The sequence below is a fragment of the Talpa europaea genome (genome assembly GCF_964194135.1).
Source record: "Talpa europaea genome assembly, chromosome: 4".
NCBI lineage: Eukaryota > Metazoa > Chordata > Mammalia > Eulipotyphla > Talpidae > Talpa > Talpa europaea.
This window is the reverse complement of record NC_140070.1, coordinates 74380961-74400519: the sequence shown is the minus strand read 5'-3', so window position 1 is coordinate 74400519 and position 19559 is coordinate 74380961. Positions and strand designations below refer to the sequence as shown.

The window sequence follows — 19559 nt, the reverse complement described above, 5'->3', positions numbered from 1 at the left end:
ATTTATATGTAGTATATATTACATGTATATTTCTCTTAACTACAGCAATCGGTTAGCCATTCTCCTCCCTATTTCCCCCTCTATTTCATTCACAGAGCATGAGTATATAAATGGTATTTCCATCAGGAGACAACTCTGAAAGCCATTGAAGAGTTATCCTGTGAAATTAAAATAAAAGCTGAGGGCCTACCCGATGGCGCAGCGGTTTGAGCGCAGCACTGTGAACTACCTGTCTGCAGCCTCTGCAGCGTGGGGTTGGTTCCCAGTAGGCCAGGGAGATACCCACATGGTGTGGCAGTCCTCTCCTGTCTCGCCTGCTGCTCCCCTCAGCAGTGTTTTTGGTCCATCTGCCTGTTCTGTTCCCTGCCCTGTCTCTGGTGAATTCTCTCATCCTCCCTTGCCCCTGGCCTGTACCCCAGTTCTTGTGTGAATAAATAAATCTTTAAAAAATAAAATAAAAGCTGACCCTTTACCAAGGCTACTGAGTAGAGCAAATCTAAATCCTGCCTCCTGCTGGCCTGATGTTACCTACCTCATCATTAACCCACCCCACCCACTAGGTCCAAATATTTTAAAGTTCATTAACTGAACCAAGATTTTTCTTCAACCTAGATTATTTCTTCTGCCTGTAGTACACTCAACCAGGATAATTTTCACTCATTTTTCAGGCCTCTACTTAACCCTTGCTTTCTCAGTGTTCTCTCACTTCCAAACTAAAGGTTCTTTCTTATCAGTCTCTAACTTGGTGTGCTACCCTTTACCTTCATACATCTATTACAGTTAACCCTGCATATTCATATGCATGCTTATTTGAATGCTGTTTGTCTATCCACTATACCTGGCAACCAGGAGCGTGGGGATGCACGCCAATTTTCATTCCGTTACTATGTGATATTTGGTGCACAGAAATATTTTACATAATACTTTATGCAGCTAATTTGAACTATTTACTGAATGTCTGCTGTTTTCTGCCCATTGTTCTGGGCACTGGAGAAATAAAGGTAATAAAGACCAATTCCCTGGTATTCATGGAACTGACTCCCAAATACACAGAGTCAGACAATGAATACATAAGTATATTCCTTAAATCAAGGACTCTTTCAGTAAAGGGTGTTAAACAAAAATTTGGATTTTATGAAAGAATGAACACATCTTGCCCTAATCAGGGTCCATTGGCTCAGATGGCCTCATTTTGTCTGTGTTTTGTTAACCCTGCCAGGCTTACTTCTGAGTGAGACTTTTGCTCTGGCACTTACAAACCTTCATCAATGGCATTCTTTGTCTTCTTTTCCATTTGTACTGGCAGCTGAGAAATTTGGCAATACCTTACATAGTGACTAATAGTAATACTTTTTTGCAGATGTAATACAGCATATAAATGGCAAGTCCTGTACAAACACTAAATAATTAGTCTATATAATAACCCTAGCAAGATAGGGTGTAAAACTCTTGTTTTGTATGGAAATAACTGAATCGTTGTAAATATACCTATTAAAATCACAACATAGTAAGAGGATGTGTGTTACGATTCTGAAATTCCTGACTTCTGGCTTTTGATTCCTAAGTAAACACAAATGCTATTATATAAAATGGTGTTTTACAAATGTGTATTTTTCATTAATAAATTCACTTAATTTATAGTTTAGTTTAAGATATATAAAAAACAAATGTTTAATAAGCTACTGCTATTTTTAAAAAAGAACAAATGATTTTAGCAACTTAACAAGTTGGACAGTACATTATTTCAGTGATCTGCCAGATATCAAGTCTGTTGAATTTTGACTACTTAGATGTTGGTCTTCATTGATGTATACCTTTCTCTGGTATAAACAACATATTTTTAACTTAAATCTGTGCTAAATGTAACTTTTGTTTGTCTTGATCACTAAGTACCACAGTAATAAACAATAGGTAGTATGGCATACATTTGTTGATTCCTGATGTGAAATAATTATACCATGAAACATGCAGGAAGCCATGGAGAGTTTTCATAGGAAGTGTTATGATACCCTTATTTCTGAAAAGTGGGAATGTAGTTTAAACTTGGAGCAAATATGGAAGTAATTCTAACTATGAAAAGATCAGGGTGGAGTATCCCCATTGCTGGAGCCCAATAGAAATGGAAGCATGCAACTGTTTAAGTAAGCTTGTTCCTCCTCCTGCATACACTGTCTTAAAAACAAACCAACAGGGCCTCCCCTGGTGGCGCAGCGGCTGAGTGCTGGGCTGTGAAACTGCCCGCAGCTTCTGCAGCAATGGTTCGAGGGATCCCACATAGCACGACAGACCTCTCCTGCTGCACCCGCTGCTCCCCTCAGCAGTGTATCTCATCAGTCTGCCTGTTCTGTTCCCCACTCTGGCTCTGGTGAATCTTCTCACCCTCCCGTACATCTGGCCTGTACCCAGTGCTTGTATAAATAAATAATCTTTAAAAAAAAACAAAACAACAATGGCATATGGTAATGGATTATTGAGGTGCTGGTTGTGGACAGGGTGTGAAAATATGAATGTGTAGAGACTTGAACCTATAATCCCTAGAGCAGATACAAAAGTGTAAACCTGTTGTACCTCAATGAACATAAAATGTACAAATAAATAAAATGTACAAATAAATATTATTCCAGTAATAGTTTCTACATCTGTTTGCAGTTCCCTAAATTCATTGTTAGTTGAGGAGTGATGTTTAACATCTGTCCACACTATATAACTTATTCAGAATATACAAGGTTTTTTTCTGTTTGTTTGATTTTGTGGAGGCCTAGGGGACTGCTTTCCTCTGGTAGAGCATAAGAGGCTTGTGCAGTCTTCAAAAGTTCTAGTTGTTGAGAAAATAAGTGCTTTAGTCAGCATATTGTCTTCCAAGATCTAAACCAAAGTATAATTTGGGGTTTAAAAATAAAGTTATATGCTATAAAAAAGCTCAAGTAGATGACATAATTATTGAAGAACATTCATGTCAAATTTTAAAATGTAAATATGCAAGCTTTAGGAAACAGTCATGATTAAGTCATAACTTGACACAGAGTTGGTACTTGCAAGCATCATTTAAAAAATCAGATTCCTTAATCTTAGAAGATGATGATATAAGATGGCTAATACTTCATAGGATATTATTTTACATGATATAATTTTAGTTTTCCTCTTCAGTGGGTGAAGAATCTCTGTACATTAATTCTTGTTGCATGTTTGGAATTATTATTCTTTTAAAGAATTTTTAGAGTTTGAACACATTTGCCTCCCAGATATGAGCTTAAAAAGTAGGAATGCAAATAATTATAAAAGCCTTTATGGTACTTCTTATCTAGCTTCCCAAACATTTATCTTAATACAAAATAACTTTCAAAAACCCTCATTGCATTACCATTTCCTAACAAGGTGATGGTTAATGTTACTTCTTGACAGCCATGAACATTTTTTGCATAAGTTCTACGTCAGACAGGATGTGTAAATTATATACTATTTATTTCTCATTTATATATCTCATATATCTCATTTAAATGTATGGGAATTTATATAAAAACTATTAAGTGTCATAGAAATGACTAACATGTTCTCTACTCAAAATTAAAGACTAAGTAAGTATGTTTTAACAGACATGTTACTGAGCATTTATAAAATGGTCTTTGTGAATATATTTCCTCATTTTTTGCCTCTAATATATCCTAATTTTGAAAGTCTTCATTGATTTTTTTTTCTTTCCCCAGTAAGCAGCTTTCTACTATTTGCTACAAGGTTTCATTGACTCAGAAGCCTTGTAAGTAGAAAAAAAAAATCCCAAGACTGCATATTACTTCATTCTGTTTTCCCCCAAGATACCTACTTCTAATTAAGATACCCATATTTAATTAAAATACATATCATGCTAAATTTTCAGTCTGCACAAATAAAAATGAATAAAGAATCATTGATAAGAGTAAGCAAGACATATGTGATCTGAATGATGAATCCTAATTCACAACATGCCACTGAAAGTATTAAGTTGCCTCCTCCAAACATGAGAGAAAAAAAATCTAAGAATAATCTAGAGTACAGAAAGTAGTCAATGATAGCAAGTTGATTTTCTGGAGGGAATGTTCTCACTCAACTTCTGTCCAGTGGAGGAGCCTGAATATTAATCATATCATGATAGCTATCTGTAATGAATTATGAGCACTGTGTAAAGATAAAACCAGATAGACAGTCAAGTTGATAGAGAAGAGTCATTAGTGGACTGACATTTGTATTCTTGCTTCGCTGCTTACTCCTTATGAATCCCTCTTTCAAAATGAAATGAAAAAATTAATTTTATCACAACCTGGTTATGAATTGATATTTGCCCTTATATAGCAAATGTTCAATAAATGTCAGTCATTAGTGCCATTATTATTATTACATTTGTAATATTAACTGTCATTATTGTTATTGCTATGTATGTAACATACTCCTTTCTTCCAGAGAGACTTAGATTATTAATTTTTATTTTTTTAATTTTTTTAAAGATTTATTTATTTTTATGCAAGAACCGGGGTTCAGGCCAGATGCGCGGGAGGGTGAGAGGATTCACCAGAGACAGAGCAGGGAACAGAACAGGCAGACTGATGAAATACGCTGCTAAGGGGAGCAGTGGGCGAGACAGGAGAGGTCTGCTTCACCATGTGGGATTCTAGCCGGCACTGTGTGGGATCGAACCCGCGCTGCAGAGGCTGCGGACAGCTTCACAGTGTGGCGCTCAACCACCTGCGCCACCAGGGAGGCCCTTAGATTATTAATTTTTAAGTCAAAGATCTTGGAGGACACACCTCTCAGGTCCATAAGTGCACTGAGCTTCTGAGGTTGATGTTGAAGATGCAGTAGTTCACAAATAATTACTCCATGATTAGAGAACAAAAATAATGTTAGGAGGGCCTTGAACCTTACCAAAATTGGGTAGTTGTAAACCTGCAGTACCTGGATATGCAAGCACTGGTAAATCAAGTCTTGTGCAATAATGGAGTTGATTTGTTGGAAATACAATTGATTAGATAGGAAAATTGAATTTCACACTAAAAAGATGATGTGGTTAAAGAAGAAGAAAGCAAAAGCACTGTATTGGGAACTGGAATATCTGTTTTCTTCTGGTCTCTTCCTGACAAATAACACATTCTAGTGACAGCTTCTGGGAACTAAGTTGCCTCTATTTATGAGGTGGATTAGATGTTGTCAAAGACACCCACCTGGTTTTATAATTTTGTACTTCACTCAAGTCTAAAATTTCCCACACTTAAAGAGTATGTTACAAATATCAGTCTACATAATACTTGAAACAGTTTCAGTTTAATTATATTTATATATGTGTGTATAAAATGTGTGTATGTATATATAATTTTACTATCTTTTCAACATTGGTGAAAACATGTTTACTTATTTTGAGAATTGTATTAAAACATAGATTTTCAGAAAGACGTTTGTTTTGTTTAAAGCTTTTAAAGACTAAATCTTAATCATTCTTTTAAGGTAAAAATCTTCTAGAAGATTCAAAGATTTAATGAAGCTTATGTTTTCTCTAATATAGAGTCACAAAGAGTGACGTGTTTAGCCAAATTTTATGTAACAAATAACATATATGGAAAACAACAACATCATCAAAATCATCAAAAAACAACACATATATGGAAAAATATAATATTGTTAGGATATTAGGATGAAATGTGGTTTGTTCGATAACTTTGTAGGTGATGTTTACTTGGATTATTTATATATGTTAGGTGCTCTTTTCCTAATACTAAACCTTTTTGAGACGTTAGCTGTGAATTTTAGAATTTAATACTGCTGAAGTCAAGAAACATTTGAAAATATGCATTTTGATTAATAGGGATGTGAAAGGAGAAAAATGTATTTTTTAAAAAAAAAATTGTAGTTGAGGATACTTACAGTTACCACTTGTTTTTGTGCCAAGATGCTGCCAATCATTTGAATTCAATTTTAACTTTAATTACTTAAATATACACAAGAATTAAGAAAATTAGATAATTTAGCTAAAAGTTTATGTAATTTTTAATGTGACAGATACTGTTTGCCCCAAAAAGAAATGTACAGGACAAGTATATGGGAAAAAGTTGCTTTAGTAAAAGAGAACAAAATCTCAGATTCATAACTTTATGCAGAGTTGAGTGTAGCCATAGGCAATACTAGAATTTTATGCTTTACAGCTGCAAAAATAATTACATGAACATTATCTAAGCAACAATCTTTAATGGATTACATTTTGTTAGCTTTTCGTTATATACAATAAAAGTCCAAATAGCATAGTAAATGGGGGTAAAAAAACCTATTTATCTGACTTAGACCTTTGATATTTTTGAGAAAGATATTATGTCAATTTCTAAATAAGTTGTAGTATTACCAAGATGATTTTAAGCTCACCCAGTAGAAAGTTGTGCAAATTATTTATTTTAAAAAATATTTCACTTTTGTGTGTTTCATGGGTGTTAAAATTTTTCAGAGGTGCTATTATAAATTGACAATGTGATCCCTCAAAAGCATATACTATTTTTAAGGTCAGTTTATTTATTTTTCTCTATATAAACCTTTTATTTCATTTGTGGTATTTATAAGTAGCACATTTAATAAATAGTAAAAGTTCTCATACTCTGATTTTTTGTTATGTGGCAATAGAAGCTATAGTTTTAGTTCAGCAAAGTTTACATTTCTCTCTCTCTCTTTCTCTCTCTCTCTCTCTACACACACACACACACACACACACACACACACACATGCTTTTTTTTCTATCCCCTGCATAAACCACCCTTGCCCATAACCCACCTCCCTCTCTCACCCATTCCTTCCTTCCACTCTCCACTCTCCGCTTTTCCCTCTGGTAACCATTATGTTCTTTTTGGTGAAGTCAAATTTTTATTTCTTTAATTATTTGTGTATAATTCTTTACTGGCTATTTATATTCCACAGATGAGCGAGACTATCTGAAATCTATCTTTCATATTTTGACTGATTTCACTTAACATATTTAATTCAAAATCCATCATTTTTGTCCCAAAGGACACAATCTCATCTTTTTTCACAGCTGTGTAATATTCCATGGATTGTATGTTCCACAGTTTCTCTATCCATTCATCTGCTTTTTGTTTTATTTTATTTTATTTTATTTTTTACATAGAAGTATTGGGGTGGGAAGATTTACCAGAAATAGAGTGGGGAGCAGAACTGGTGGATTTACTGAAATACACTGCTGTGGGATCAGTGGGTGAGACAGGAGAGGTCTTACTACACCAGTGTGGGTTAGCTCCTTGATCAGGGATGAACTCAGGCCATAGGGGTGATAGCTCTGAGACGTAATCTCTGGGCCACCAGGGAAGCCCCCTATACATTAATCTGTGGAAAGGCTGTTGGGTTGATTCAATATTTTGGCAATTGTATTCATAGGTATTGTCAAATCCTTTCATATTAGATTTTTCATGTTATTTGGATAAATACCCAATAGCACTATTGCTTGGTCAAATGGAATTTCCATTTTTATTTCCTTAAGAAATCTCCATACTGTTTTACACAGAGACTATAGCAGCTTGCCTTCCTACCAACAGTGGATAAGAGTTCCGTTTTCACTGCAACCTCAACAGTGTTTGTTAATTCTGTTCTTTTTATATGGACCATTCTCACAGGAGTGAAGTGCTATCTCAGTGTGTTTTTAATTTGTATTTCTCTTATAACAAGGGACATGAAGCATTTTTTATTATGTTTATAGTATGAACTAATTTTAAAATACAGATTCATCTTCTTTTCCACATTTTATTGCAACAGTTTGAAAGTAAATTGTTTTATATAAATAGTATGCTATAGTATGTTAATATTATATTGGTGTCTAGTAGACATTGCAGAAATGAATTGTTTCCCCTCTAAAAAAATAGGGCTATTATCATAAGTGGAATTAGTAATATCTCTCACCCTGAATAGGTTTAAGTATTTAATTAAATAATATGTACAAACAGAAGACAAAAAATATATTAGAATATGCAAGGTAACATTGTTGCTAGCAGTTCTGTGCTTAGTGGTGCCTTCTAACACTCTCCCCTATTCAGCGATCTTGGAAAAATGCAGATTTTGAATGTAGTTGCTTTGCAAATATGTCTAAAGATTTATAATGAGCAAATTTAAAGTATGACTTATAAATTCTATACTTTAATTCAAAATATCACATAATTAAATGCATGTTTAGAGGATTGTTTTTACTTTTAATAGTTTTGTTTGTATGTGCATGTAATTAGTTTAATGAGAGAAAGCATCATCTCCATGTGCCATGTAAGTAAGGGATGATTGTTTTATTTACTGTCACGTCGATAAAAATGTAGGCAGTAGGCAGAAAAGAAATCCAAGATTAAGATAAGCCAAATACGTACTGTGAGGGCACTAAGTGACAAAATAATACTTGCCCACCAGTCTATGAAGAATATCATATCATACCTGCTGCATGTTTAAGGCCAGATATATTTATAAAATTGCTTATGTGTGTAAGTAGATATAGATTCTCCCAGATGTTTTGAGGGAGCTATTAGAAGTCATTTATATTAAATGTCTCTTTTGCTGATGCTCAGAGGTAAGGACTGTATCAGTGTTGAATGTAACAATGTAATCTTGTTTCTGCAGTTCTCCGGGATGACTTTAGACAAAATCCTTCTGACGTCATGGTAGCAGTGGGGGAACCTGCAGTGATGGAATGCCAGCCTCCACGAGGCCATCCTGAACCCACCATTTCATGGAAGAAAGATGGCTCTCCACTGGATGATAAAGACGAGAGAATAACTGTGAGTATTTATTTCAGCAGCGGGGAATATATAGAGAGCTGCAAAGAAAAAGGAAAAGGAAAGTAGGTTCGTCTACATAATGAGTTATTTTATCTCCCAGCTTCAACTGTTCTTTTCTAGTAAATATGTTTCAATTGTTCCTGTATTGCCATGAAAGTAACTGAAGAAAATGTACATTGTTCAGTTTGGGGATCAGTAAAGAAAGCTTTAATTATTATGTTAATGTCTTCAAATTAGCACTTTCATGTTCACTTAATTATTATAACTCAGGGCATATCATATTTCTAGTGTAACAGTAAAACTTGTTTGTTTGTCAAAAAAACAAAAATCAGTAGTATAGTATGTTTCCAGAAAACCTCATAAAATTTAGGATTTCTTATTGTTCTTTTTAATTTTTTTTCCGTTCTAAAGGATATGTTTCTGAAAAATAAAATTCCATTCTGGATGATTATAATTTATTTACCTCATTCCCAAATTAATTTGACTAGATTACTGAATTTCAAATTTTTCTTGTTATACAAGTAGAAAAGTATATACTACCTTAGTAAGTAATGATGCATTTTCTTCCTGATATCCTTAATTCTGTGTGACGTCCTTGAATTGTCTATCTCATGCTGTGTTTGCAGAAGTACCTAAAATACAGTATTTCCTCTTCCAGTTTCCCTTGCTCTGCACACACTCTGCCTGTTGTCAATTCATTGGCAGAGATTTAAAGTTCCCCAGGAGACTGCATAAGAAAAGGCTGCTGCTAATGTTGTGGAGGGACAAAGTTAAAACACAGATCATGGGATCCTAATAGTTACTTTTACTGTTTCTGAATAGCCTGTTAGCAGATTAGCTTGGAAATTAAATAGTGAAAAAAGTTGAGGAGATCATGGTAGATAAGGTTTTAGGAAACTTGAAAGAAAAATCAAGCATTTTCCTGCACTGATTTGAGTTAGATTAAGTCTCTCAAAGGAATTTTATAATTTGAGAATTTCAGGTGAACATGACCTACCTCTACTTTTAAGAGATGCTGAAAAGTTACAAAGCAAACTCAATTTGTAAGTCTTCGTTTTAGGAAATGGAGTAAAGAATACAGGAGATTAGAACATATAGAAACAAATTCTTCTCTTGTTAGTAAAAATAAATTCCTTTTAGAGTTAGGCTCAATTAAGATATTTTTCCTTAAAAATATATTAAGACACGTAATGATCATTTCCATAATTCAGACTTTTCTGATGATTCAAACACATTGAAACCATTATTATCCTTCTCCTTCCTCATGTTTTTCCTGATTACCTATTTGTGTTTAATACAAACTAACATAGTATTCTCAGCATTCACAGCATAAAATATTAATAGAAATCAGGGCCTCCCCTGGTGGCACAGGCAGTTGAGCACAGCACTGTGAAGCTGTCTGCATCCTCTACAAGCGTGGGTTCAATCCCAGTCGGCCAGCAAGATACGCACATGGCTCAGCGGACCTCTCCTGTCTTGCCTGCTGCTCCCCTCAAGAGTGTATTTCAGTCACTCTGCCTGTTCTGTTCCCTGCTCTGTCTTTGGTGAATCCTCTCACCCTTCCACACATCTGGTCTGTACCCCAGTTCTTGTATGCATGAATAAACTTTAAAAAAAATACTAATAGGAATCAGTGAGTGCCCTTCTGGAGTTATATTTTGTGAGTATACAGATAAAAACAAATTAGATAGTATAACATATAATGTGTTAGCCTCTTTAACAAGGCATATAAATGGTAAAGTATACATGATTAATTATGTCTGGGGTAGAATTCCAATTTTAAGTAGGGTGCCCAAAAGAGTATTTCCAAAAAACCTGTAAGATTCGGTGGAAGGAATTACAGATATTTCTGGGTAAAGTGTCCTAAGAAGACAAAACAAATAAATATAAAGACCCTAAGATGGGATGTACCTAAAACATTCAAAAAACTGGTCAGTGTGAGTTCTGATAAGTGAACAAGGGAAGGTAGTGGGTTGGGGGTGTGGTTGTGGGGGCAGCAGTTGATAATATGAACTGACTGTAGGGCCTTGTATACCTTGTCAGTAGTCAAACATTTCCTCTGAGCGATCTGTAAAGCATCACAAATTTCTCAGCAGAAACCTCTGCTGTCTTAGGAACACATTGAAGATAATAATGGCAGAAATAGGGTGACTAGTTAGGATCTCATGCAGTGACTCAGGCAGGAGGGAGATAGTGGTTTGGACCAGTTATTAAAGGCAGAAAGAGTGAGAAGGGCCTAGATTCTGGATCTACTGTGAAGAAATAGAGAATACGATTTGCTAACAGATTGATGTGGTTTGTGAGAAAAAGAAACATCAAGGATTACCCTAATAGGTTGGTTTGAGCAGTTAAAAAGACAGAGATGCCATTAATTATAGAAGAAGATTTGGGGTGGAAAGTATCAAGAGCTCACTTTAGGATGTTGTAATTCTGAAATTCTTATTAGATATCCAAGTATAAATGTCAAATGAGCAGTTGGAAACATGAGTCAGAAATTCATAGTTGAGGTTGAAGCTGGAGAAAAAAATTGAGTTGTGGTAGACACAACAAGTTGTCATTGCTCTGCAATCATCCCCTCTTACTGGGCAGATGAAAGACTGCTTTCCAGCCTTCTTGCTTTGAGGCAGACCAATTTGACTAGTTCAGCTTCATGGGCCATGAGTCAAAATTAAAGAAATTAAATACTAGTGAGTGAACCTCCAATGCTCTTTCTTTACCATGTGGCAACCATGTTACAAGTAGTACACAACAGCATGGAAGATACCCCAAGAAACTGGGCCCCTGGATTATGTGGAGCAGAAATTTCCTATAATCACTTTGTCTTCCTATGAGAATGTAGAATGAATAAGTAAATATTTGTTGTATTAAATCATGGTGAATTTCTTACCACAGACTAATGCAACCTATCCTAATGAATATGGAAGTCATCACCAAGTATGTGTTTAAAAATGGGAGACAGGGGTGTAAATATACATGGAGGGAGAATGAAAAGATCCAATGGTTGGTTCTCATGGCCAAGAGGCAGAAAGAGCAGAGGAGACTGAAAGGGAGCAGTCAGGAAGGAAGGAGTGAAACCACAAGTCCGGACAAGTGGAGACAATGTTTTAAGGAGGTGGCAATGACTCAGTGGCATCTGGTATATCAAGTAATGAAGGGGTTAAGAATTGACCATTGTATTGAACAACTTGGTTGTCAGTCATAGGTGAGAGTAGGAAGAAGTTTCAGTGGTGTGGTGGGGTTAAACCTCACTGAACTGATTCAAGAGAGTTTATAGACTGAAATCAGAATCAGACTGTAGATAATTCTTTTTATATTGGATCTCATGTGCTAGATATAAAAGTAAAGTTGATTATATTCTCACATTTTGAAAGGTCTTAAAGTTGTGTGTGTGAGTGTGCATGGACTTGTAAAGCCTGTGTGTGTGTGTGTGTGTGTGACCTTAACAGTTTATACCTATTGCAGTCAATTTGATTTTAAAAAATCCTTGGAAGTTCTTGTATCAGATATTGAATTAGAAGAAATTTTGGCTAATGCCAAAATGCTTAATTTATTGCAGGCTCCGCATTTACCTTTTGCTGTCTGGAGGGGTACTATCTCAGAGTACCAACTCTTCTGTCCCATTGTAGTTGAGTCAGTGTACGGACCACTTCCAATCAGGAATCAAATAATTAAAGTTGCAAAAACCTGATTATGAAAGGATGCCAAGATGTTAATATATACATAATTTAAAAATCATCTTAAAAGCTGCCAAAATGATGATCCATGATAGTGTTCCATATGCTAGGAAGTAGTAACATCTGAAACTTTCACTATTTCTAAGCCCATCTGTGTGTTTTGTGTAAATTATGACTCTTAAACTGATAAAACACTAGAGGTAAAAAGTACATTTATACATGCAAGGGAGTGAAAAGACTAAAAATCAGCATTTTAGTTTCAAAATTACTGTTCTAAATTAGATCATAATTGTTTTTGTTTTATTTTCTTCCTTCAGGCAAAAGGAAAACTGAGTAATTAAAACAGAAACAGAATGCCTGATGTTATTTCTGAATATTTTTTTCAAAAATCAAAAGTAAATTCTTAAGAGATGTTGGTTATTAGATATTTTATGTCATTCTTCTTTCCTCAGCTTTGTTTTTAAATGATTGTTTTCATTTCTATTGTTAATGGACTTTGCCAAATGTGTTGAGTACAGACAAACAGGAGATTAAAGCGTATAATATCTTTATGAAAGGCAAGTGAAGATTGCACGGTTATTGCTACAGTTCTGGTTATAGGAATTTCTAGAGTTCTTTAATGTGGTGGCTTTCTTTGTTGAAAATTTAAAGTACGACTTTCCCAGCTGTGAGAACAAAGACACACCCTACAAAAAGTGGGAATATGTAATTGAACTGTAGCTGCACCTGTATTTTTTGATGTTCTTAAGTCATTTCTTTCTTATATTGACCTGGATTCTGAGCCAAATTTTAGATCTATGATGATTATAAACCAGGTATATATAAATAGCATTTTCTTATTTTTCTACCTGACAGGAGACTCTTTTAGAACTCATTTGGCATGTATTAGAATAATTGAAAGAGGCCTTAGATAATGTTTGTCTCTAATGTTCTTTCTTTCTTTTCCCCAGACATAAATATATTTATATTTAGAATTAGAAGTAGAAGTAGTATAACGGGCAGACTGGATTAAATAGATTTACCTCATGGGGCTGAGAGTCATGTCCATTATTATTAATAAATGAAATATTCTCATAGAAATGAATCAAAAGACCAAAGACTGTTCTTTGATGTTAAACAACATTCTGACAGACTTTGAAGAAAGTTCTATAATTTTTAAATATTTATTTATTTATGCATACAAAAACCAGAGTATAGGCCAGAGGTGTAGGGGCAAGAGGATTCACCAGAGACAGAGTGGGGAGCAGAATAGGTGGATTGACTGAAATACACTGCTGAAGGGAGCAGCAGGGGAGACAGGAGAGTCTGCTGCACCATGTGGGTTAGCTTCCTGGCTGGGGATTGAACTCGTTCTGCAGTGAGTGCAGATAGCTTCATAGTGCTGAGACGTAACCCCTTGTGCCACCAAGGAGGCCCCAGAAAGTTATATATTTATTTTGTAAATTTCATTTTTGGAAATACTGTCTTTAAGTTTTAGATTATTTTGTAAAAGTGGAAAATCAAGAATGTTGAGATTGAAAAAATAATACCAAATAGTGAAAAAAAATCAAATAATTAAAATTTCCCTTGTGTTAAAGAAAAAATCTACATATAGTTGAAAGTTGACATCACAAATATTTTCCTATACTATAAAGGCCTTACCTATGTAGAAAGATGGACAGTTATAAAAAATATTTTAAATTAAAACTAACAGGCCCCAAAACAATGAAGAAAAATTTTAATATGATTTACCTAAATTAAAAAGAAAACACTTATATGTGTTAAAAAGAAAACACACTTATATGTGTTTTCTTTTTAATTTAGGTAACACTGGTCTACAACATAGTTTAAATTTCAGGTATAAAACTATGTACTTGAACATAGGCATACACTACACCACAATCACCACTGTAAGTCCAGTTTCCATCTACCACCATGCAATTCACTCATTAACCCAGTTTATCCATCCTCACGCCTTCCTGCCCTTTTGATCACCACCACTCTGTTGTAGGAATCTAAGGGTTTATTTTGTTTATTCATTAATATTTTTTCATTATCTTTCACATGTGACTGAAATGATACAGCATTTGTTTTTCTACAGCTAACTTATTTTAATTAGAATAATGCCTTCCTGTTCCCTCTTGTTTCTGTGCTTGTAATATTTCATCTTTTTTTTTCCTTTTAAGTGGAGTAGTATTAGATTACATACATGTGAAACATCTTATTCACTGATCTGTCAGTGGTCATGTAGTTTGTTTCCATATCTTGGTTACAATAAATAATGTTCCAGAGAATATTAGGGTGTGTATATTTTTTCAAATTAATTATTTTTATTCTCAGATAAATGTCCAAAAGTGGAATAGATAGATCATATAGTATTTCTAATCTTATTTTTAAGAAATCTACATACTGTTTCCCATGATGGCTGTACCATTGTAAATTCCCACCAACATTATAAGGATTTCCTTTTCTCCATATCCTTACCAACATACATTTCATCTTTTTGTTGATAATAATCATTCTGACTTGTATGAGATGATATATTTTGTGGTGTTGATTTACATTTATGATTTTGGTTTTCTGAATGGAATGAGTAGTCTTTGGCAAAGAGAAAGTTACTAGTGTAAACCCATTGCTAAAACATATTAAGTTAAGGACCCTATCTCATATATACAAAAGAATTAGCACACAATGGCTAAAGGACTTAAATATCAGTTCTGAAACCATAAAATACATAGAAGAAAACATAAGTAAAGCACTTCATGACATAAGCTTTTGGTGATGTCTTGGTGGATTCATCTCCCATAATGAGGAAAAGTGGATTCATCTCCAGTAATAGGAGAACAAAGGAAAAATATAAACAATTGAAACTACATTAATCTAAAAAGTTTTGGCACAGTGAAAGAAGCTAATTAAAACTAAGAAACCCAACTGAATAGGAGGAAAGATTTGTACACTATGTATCTGATAGGGGCCTTATATTGACATCTAAAATGAACACATATCTCTCAATAAAAACAAAACAAATAAACCAATTGTCAAATTGTCAGAGAAGCTAAATAGGGACTTCTCCAAAGGATATATAAAAATGACCTACAAACAAATGGGAAAATGCTTAACATCACTTATCATCACCTATCACAGATATGCAAATAAAAACTTCAGTGAGATGACACCTCACTGAAGAATGGGCCATACCAAAAAGACCAGAAACAACAAATGCTGATGAGGATGTGGAGAAAAGGGAACTCTTTACACTCTTAGTAGGAATGCCAACTAGTGAGAATTCCTATGGAAAAGAGTATGAAGGTTTCACAAAATTAGAAATGGACCTGCCATACTGTCCAACAGTTCTACTCCTAGGTATCTACCTGAAGAATTTAAAAAAAAAAAAAAAACATTAATTTGAAGGGAACCTTTGTACTCCCTTGTTCATTGTAGCACTCTTTATATTAGCCAAGGTATGTGGCCACCTAAGTGCCAAAAAATGGATGAATGGATCAAGATGTGTGTACCAGATGCTTTTTATTATCATATTTAATCCCATAAATTATGTGTGTGTGTGTGTGTGCAAGCGTGAGGTGCATGTGGGGAGAGAGATCCTTTAAATCCTGCTACAACCCTGTAAGATAAATGGTAAAAATTAACCAGTATAGTGAAGCTACATTAACTCCAAATTGGCTGGGAGGACTATTATGTGGGCACCTGTCATTTTTTCACCAATAACATCTTCTGTGGTTTCCCATCACTTTTGCTATATGTATGTGTATTATGTATATATGTGTGTATATGTATACATACACGCATGTACTTTGTATATTGTACTTTCTAATTTAAACTCGGAATGACAGTAACTCTTAGTTTTCACTACGAATTGTCTTTAATTTTGTTAGGATCTGGAATAATTCACACAGTAGAGATGATGGTGTCTTAAAAGTGGGCTTCATATATTTGAGAATTAGTCTATGTTATGACAAATAATAGAAATGATAACCTAACAAATCTATAAAATTGAAAATATTTATTGTTTTCACAATAAATGGCACAAAATAGTGAAGTTTAACAGAAGGTTATAGTTCAGATAAACTAAAATTATGTGTTCTGTATACTAGAAGTCTTACCTCAATAGACACTAGGACATTATCTAAAGAGAATGTTAGTAACATTGATCATTTGACATTTAGCAAAAGAAAGATTTTTATTAAAAGGATGTAATGAATCAATGACTAATTCCACTGAATGTGCCTTATAATGAACTGCCCAAACTGTAGATTTGCCAGGTTGTAATATCATTAACTGTACACATTTCAAAAATTATTGCTTAAAAATTAAGCAGTTTTGAGGTATTATTTAATGAATGGGAAGTTGAAATAAAGAAAATTTTATGACTGTTTTGTTTGGTTAACTTTGATAGGTATAGTGTAATATAGTAAAAATTACTACTATAACAATACAGTCTAAATGGTAAGCTCTCCCTGGATTCAATGCTGAAATTCTGTAGTTTCTTCAAAATAACCTTTGGCTTGAATTTATCCTGAATCATTTCATTTTAGTTTACTGTAAGAGCTTAAAGGTTATTCATATTTTCATGTTTGAAATTCTGAGTTTTTAAACTAAAATTTAGAAATGAAAATTATATGATTTTACCATATACTTTTGTGATAAAACTTTTTGAATAACATTATTTTTGATACAAGCTATGCATTAAAAATTTTATTCCCTTTTCTAACTTTCCTCAAAGTAGCAAACTACAAATTTACTACAGGATTGCACATTTTGTTTTGGTATTTTTTTTTTACTTGATTATAAAATAGGTGATGGAAAAATAATTTATCATTAGTTATTTATTTGCATCAAAACCATAACTGACCAGAAACCATTTTATTGTCAATTTCATATACTTATCATAAAATTACATTAAGATTTTATTCATTCTGGAGCCTCCCTAGTGGTGCAAGGGATTAAGTCTCAGCACCATGAAGCTATCAGCAGCCACTGCAGCACAAGTTCGATCCCCAACCAGGGAGCTAACCCACATGCACAGCAGACCTCTCCTGTCTCACCTGATGCTCCTTTTAAGCCATGTATTTCAGTAGATCCTCCTGTTCTGCTCCCCAGTCTATCTCTGGTGAATCTTCTCACCCCAAGCACTTCTGGCCTATAACCCTGCTTTTGTTTGCATAAATAAATAAAATGAATCTTTTAAAAAGATTTTATTCATTATTTGTCTTTTAAAAAGGTAGAAAAAACATTATAGCACCTGTATGTCTTAACATGATGTGAAAGCATATTTAATAGACTTTTCTTGATATGTTTAAATTAGATGAGATGGCCAATCATCCTGGTTTCCTAGGACCATTCTGGCATAGCATTGGAAATCTCTAGTTCTGAGGGGAATTAAAAAAAAAAACAAAAACGGAGAGTTGGTAACCCTGATTCTATATAGTTTAAAGGTCTTTATACGTAAATGGGAAATCACATGCAAACATGATAATAGTCAAATAGATGTATTTTTAGCGTGTCCTTCATAAGCAGATTAATAATTTGAAAATTATTAGTGAAGTTAGGAGAAAAATTCAGTTCTGCATTAAAAAAAAATGTATTTAACTCTTCCCATGCTAAAGAAGTACGGTTGTTAGAATGCAGTATGTCATCAGTTCTTTTTCCAGTCCTTTTCTGTTTCCTGTGTGTCTTTGTAGATTTCTTTGATTTCCCTTGTTGGTGTGATATTTTGGTAAAAAGCAGCTGACTCACATCCCATCCAAATCCCCAGTGTCCTCCAGATCCTTCACAAATTTGGCATTCAGCCCTCTCCTTGCCAATTGCTTCCTTTCCCCCCAATTCCCACATGTCTTTTTCCTCAGCCATCTGCTTCTCCTCCCTTCCTTCGATTAGTGCTTTCCTCTGGTCTTCTAGTTTCTTTCATTGTTCCTTGTCTGTTGCTTCCTTTACCCCTCCCTGGCCCTAGAGGAAATCAACACACTAAATGCCACTGATGTCATAGAGCCCTCTTTTCCCTGAGAAGTTAAATTTGTCTTCCTGTAATATATATGTAATTCAGCTGTGTGAAGGTCACAGGAAACTGGGGTAGTAAAATGGAATTCTTTTTTCTGTTCATCTGTACCAAAAATTCATGCACATTATATACATTTTATCTTTTTAAAAATAAACTTTATTTGTGATTTAGTATAAGTTAAATCAATATAAATCATGGGGCCAAAGTAATGAGTTAAAAAGTGAATTTATGTTCCATTCTCTTGTCCTAATCTTAAAATTTGATAATTGAAGCACAGTGGATTTGTAGACTAAAACGTAATCTTGAACAATATAGACCACATCATTCATAGCTTTGTGTTTCAATGAACTTATTAGATGGATGATCTCATAGACTTTTAATCTCTGTAAATTTCATTGTTTCTGTCTGTGAAATGAATTATCTAATAATACCTATATTGGTCCAGTGGTGGTGTGGGAATCCATTGAGAAAATATAAGTTAAATGTCGTTGTAGATGGTGACACACATATGACTAATGAATATCTTGGGTATTACTTTTGTTAGTATACCTGCTGGGCTTTGAATGTAGTTAATCATGGAAAACTGATGGAAAAGTAGCATTAGGAACTGTTTGTGCCACGGTGATTTCCATTTTTCTGAACAAACAAGATTCTATAAATATATGAAGAGACTTACAGTATTTTTGTTTTATTTAAATTTTAATTTATGATTCATAACCATGAGAACATTTCCCATTGTCTAAAGAATCAAGATGAGTACTGTGTATAGATGAATATTTTGAGAAAGAATTTACATTAATGCTGATATTAAACTACTTGAGTCCTTATACATCGTTATTGTGAAATGAAAGAATCCACAGGGGATTCCATAGGCTAATTAAGCCCTTATAGCCTCAGGCATTTACTGTGTGTAATAATTTGGCTTTTCTAGTTCATCTAGAACAGTTCTAGTTATGTACCTTTCTTAGTGGAGCTGAGAAATGCTGTGATTTAAGAGATATATTGAGAAACACTGCTTTATCATCCTAAGGTGCATCCAGAACCTTTCCAGAAATTTGTAATTCTGTGTAAATAATTACATTGTAATTCCATCACATTTGACTGAAGCTAGAAAAG

At 34.1% G+C, this 19559-nt stretch overlaps 1 protein-coding gene across 1 annotated transcript in view; it reads left to right on the top strand.

Moving 5' to 3' along the window:
• Nucleotides 1–19559, top strand: part of ROBO1 (roundabout guidance receptor 1) — a gene marked incomplete at both ends in the record, with an annotated part of 751012 nt that overhangs the window by 595374 nt on the left and 136079 nt on the right. Inside the window, one exon of the mRNA XM_084232634.1 lies at nt 8617–8774. Within this exon, the coding sequence (XP_084088760.1) occupies nt 8617–8774 (158 nt within the window). The remainder of the gene's footprint in view (nt 1–8616; nt 8775–19559) is intronic.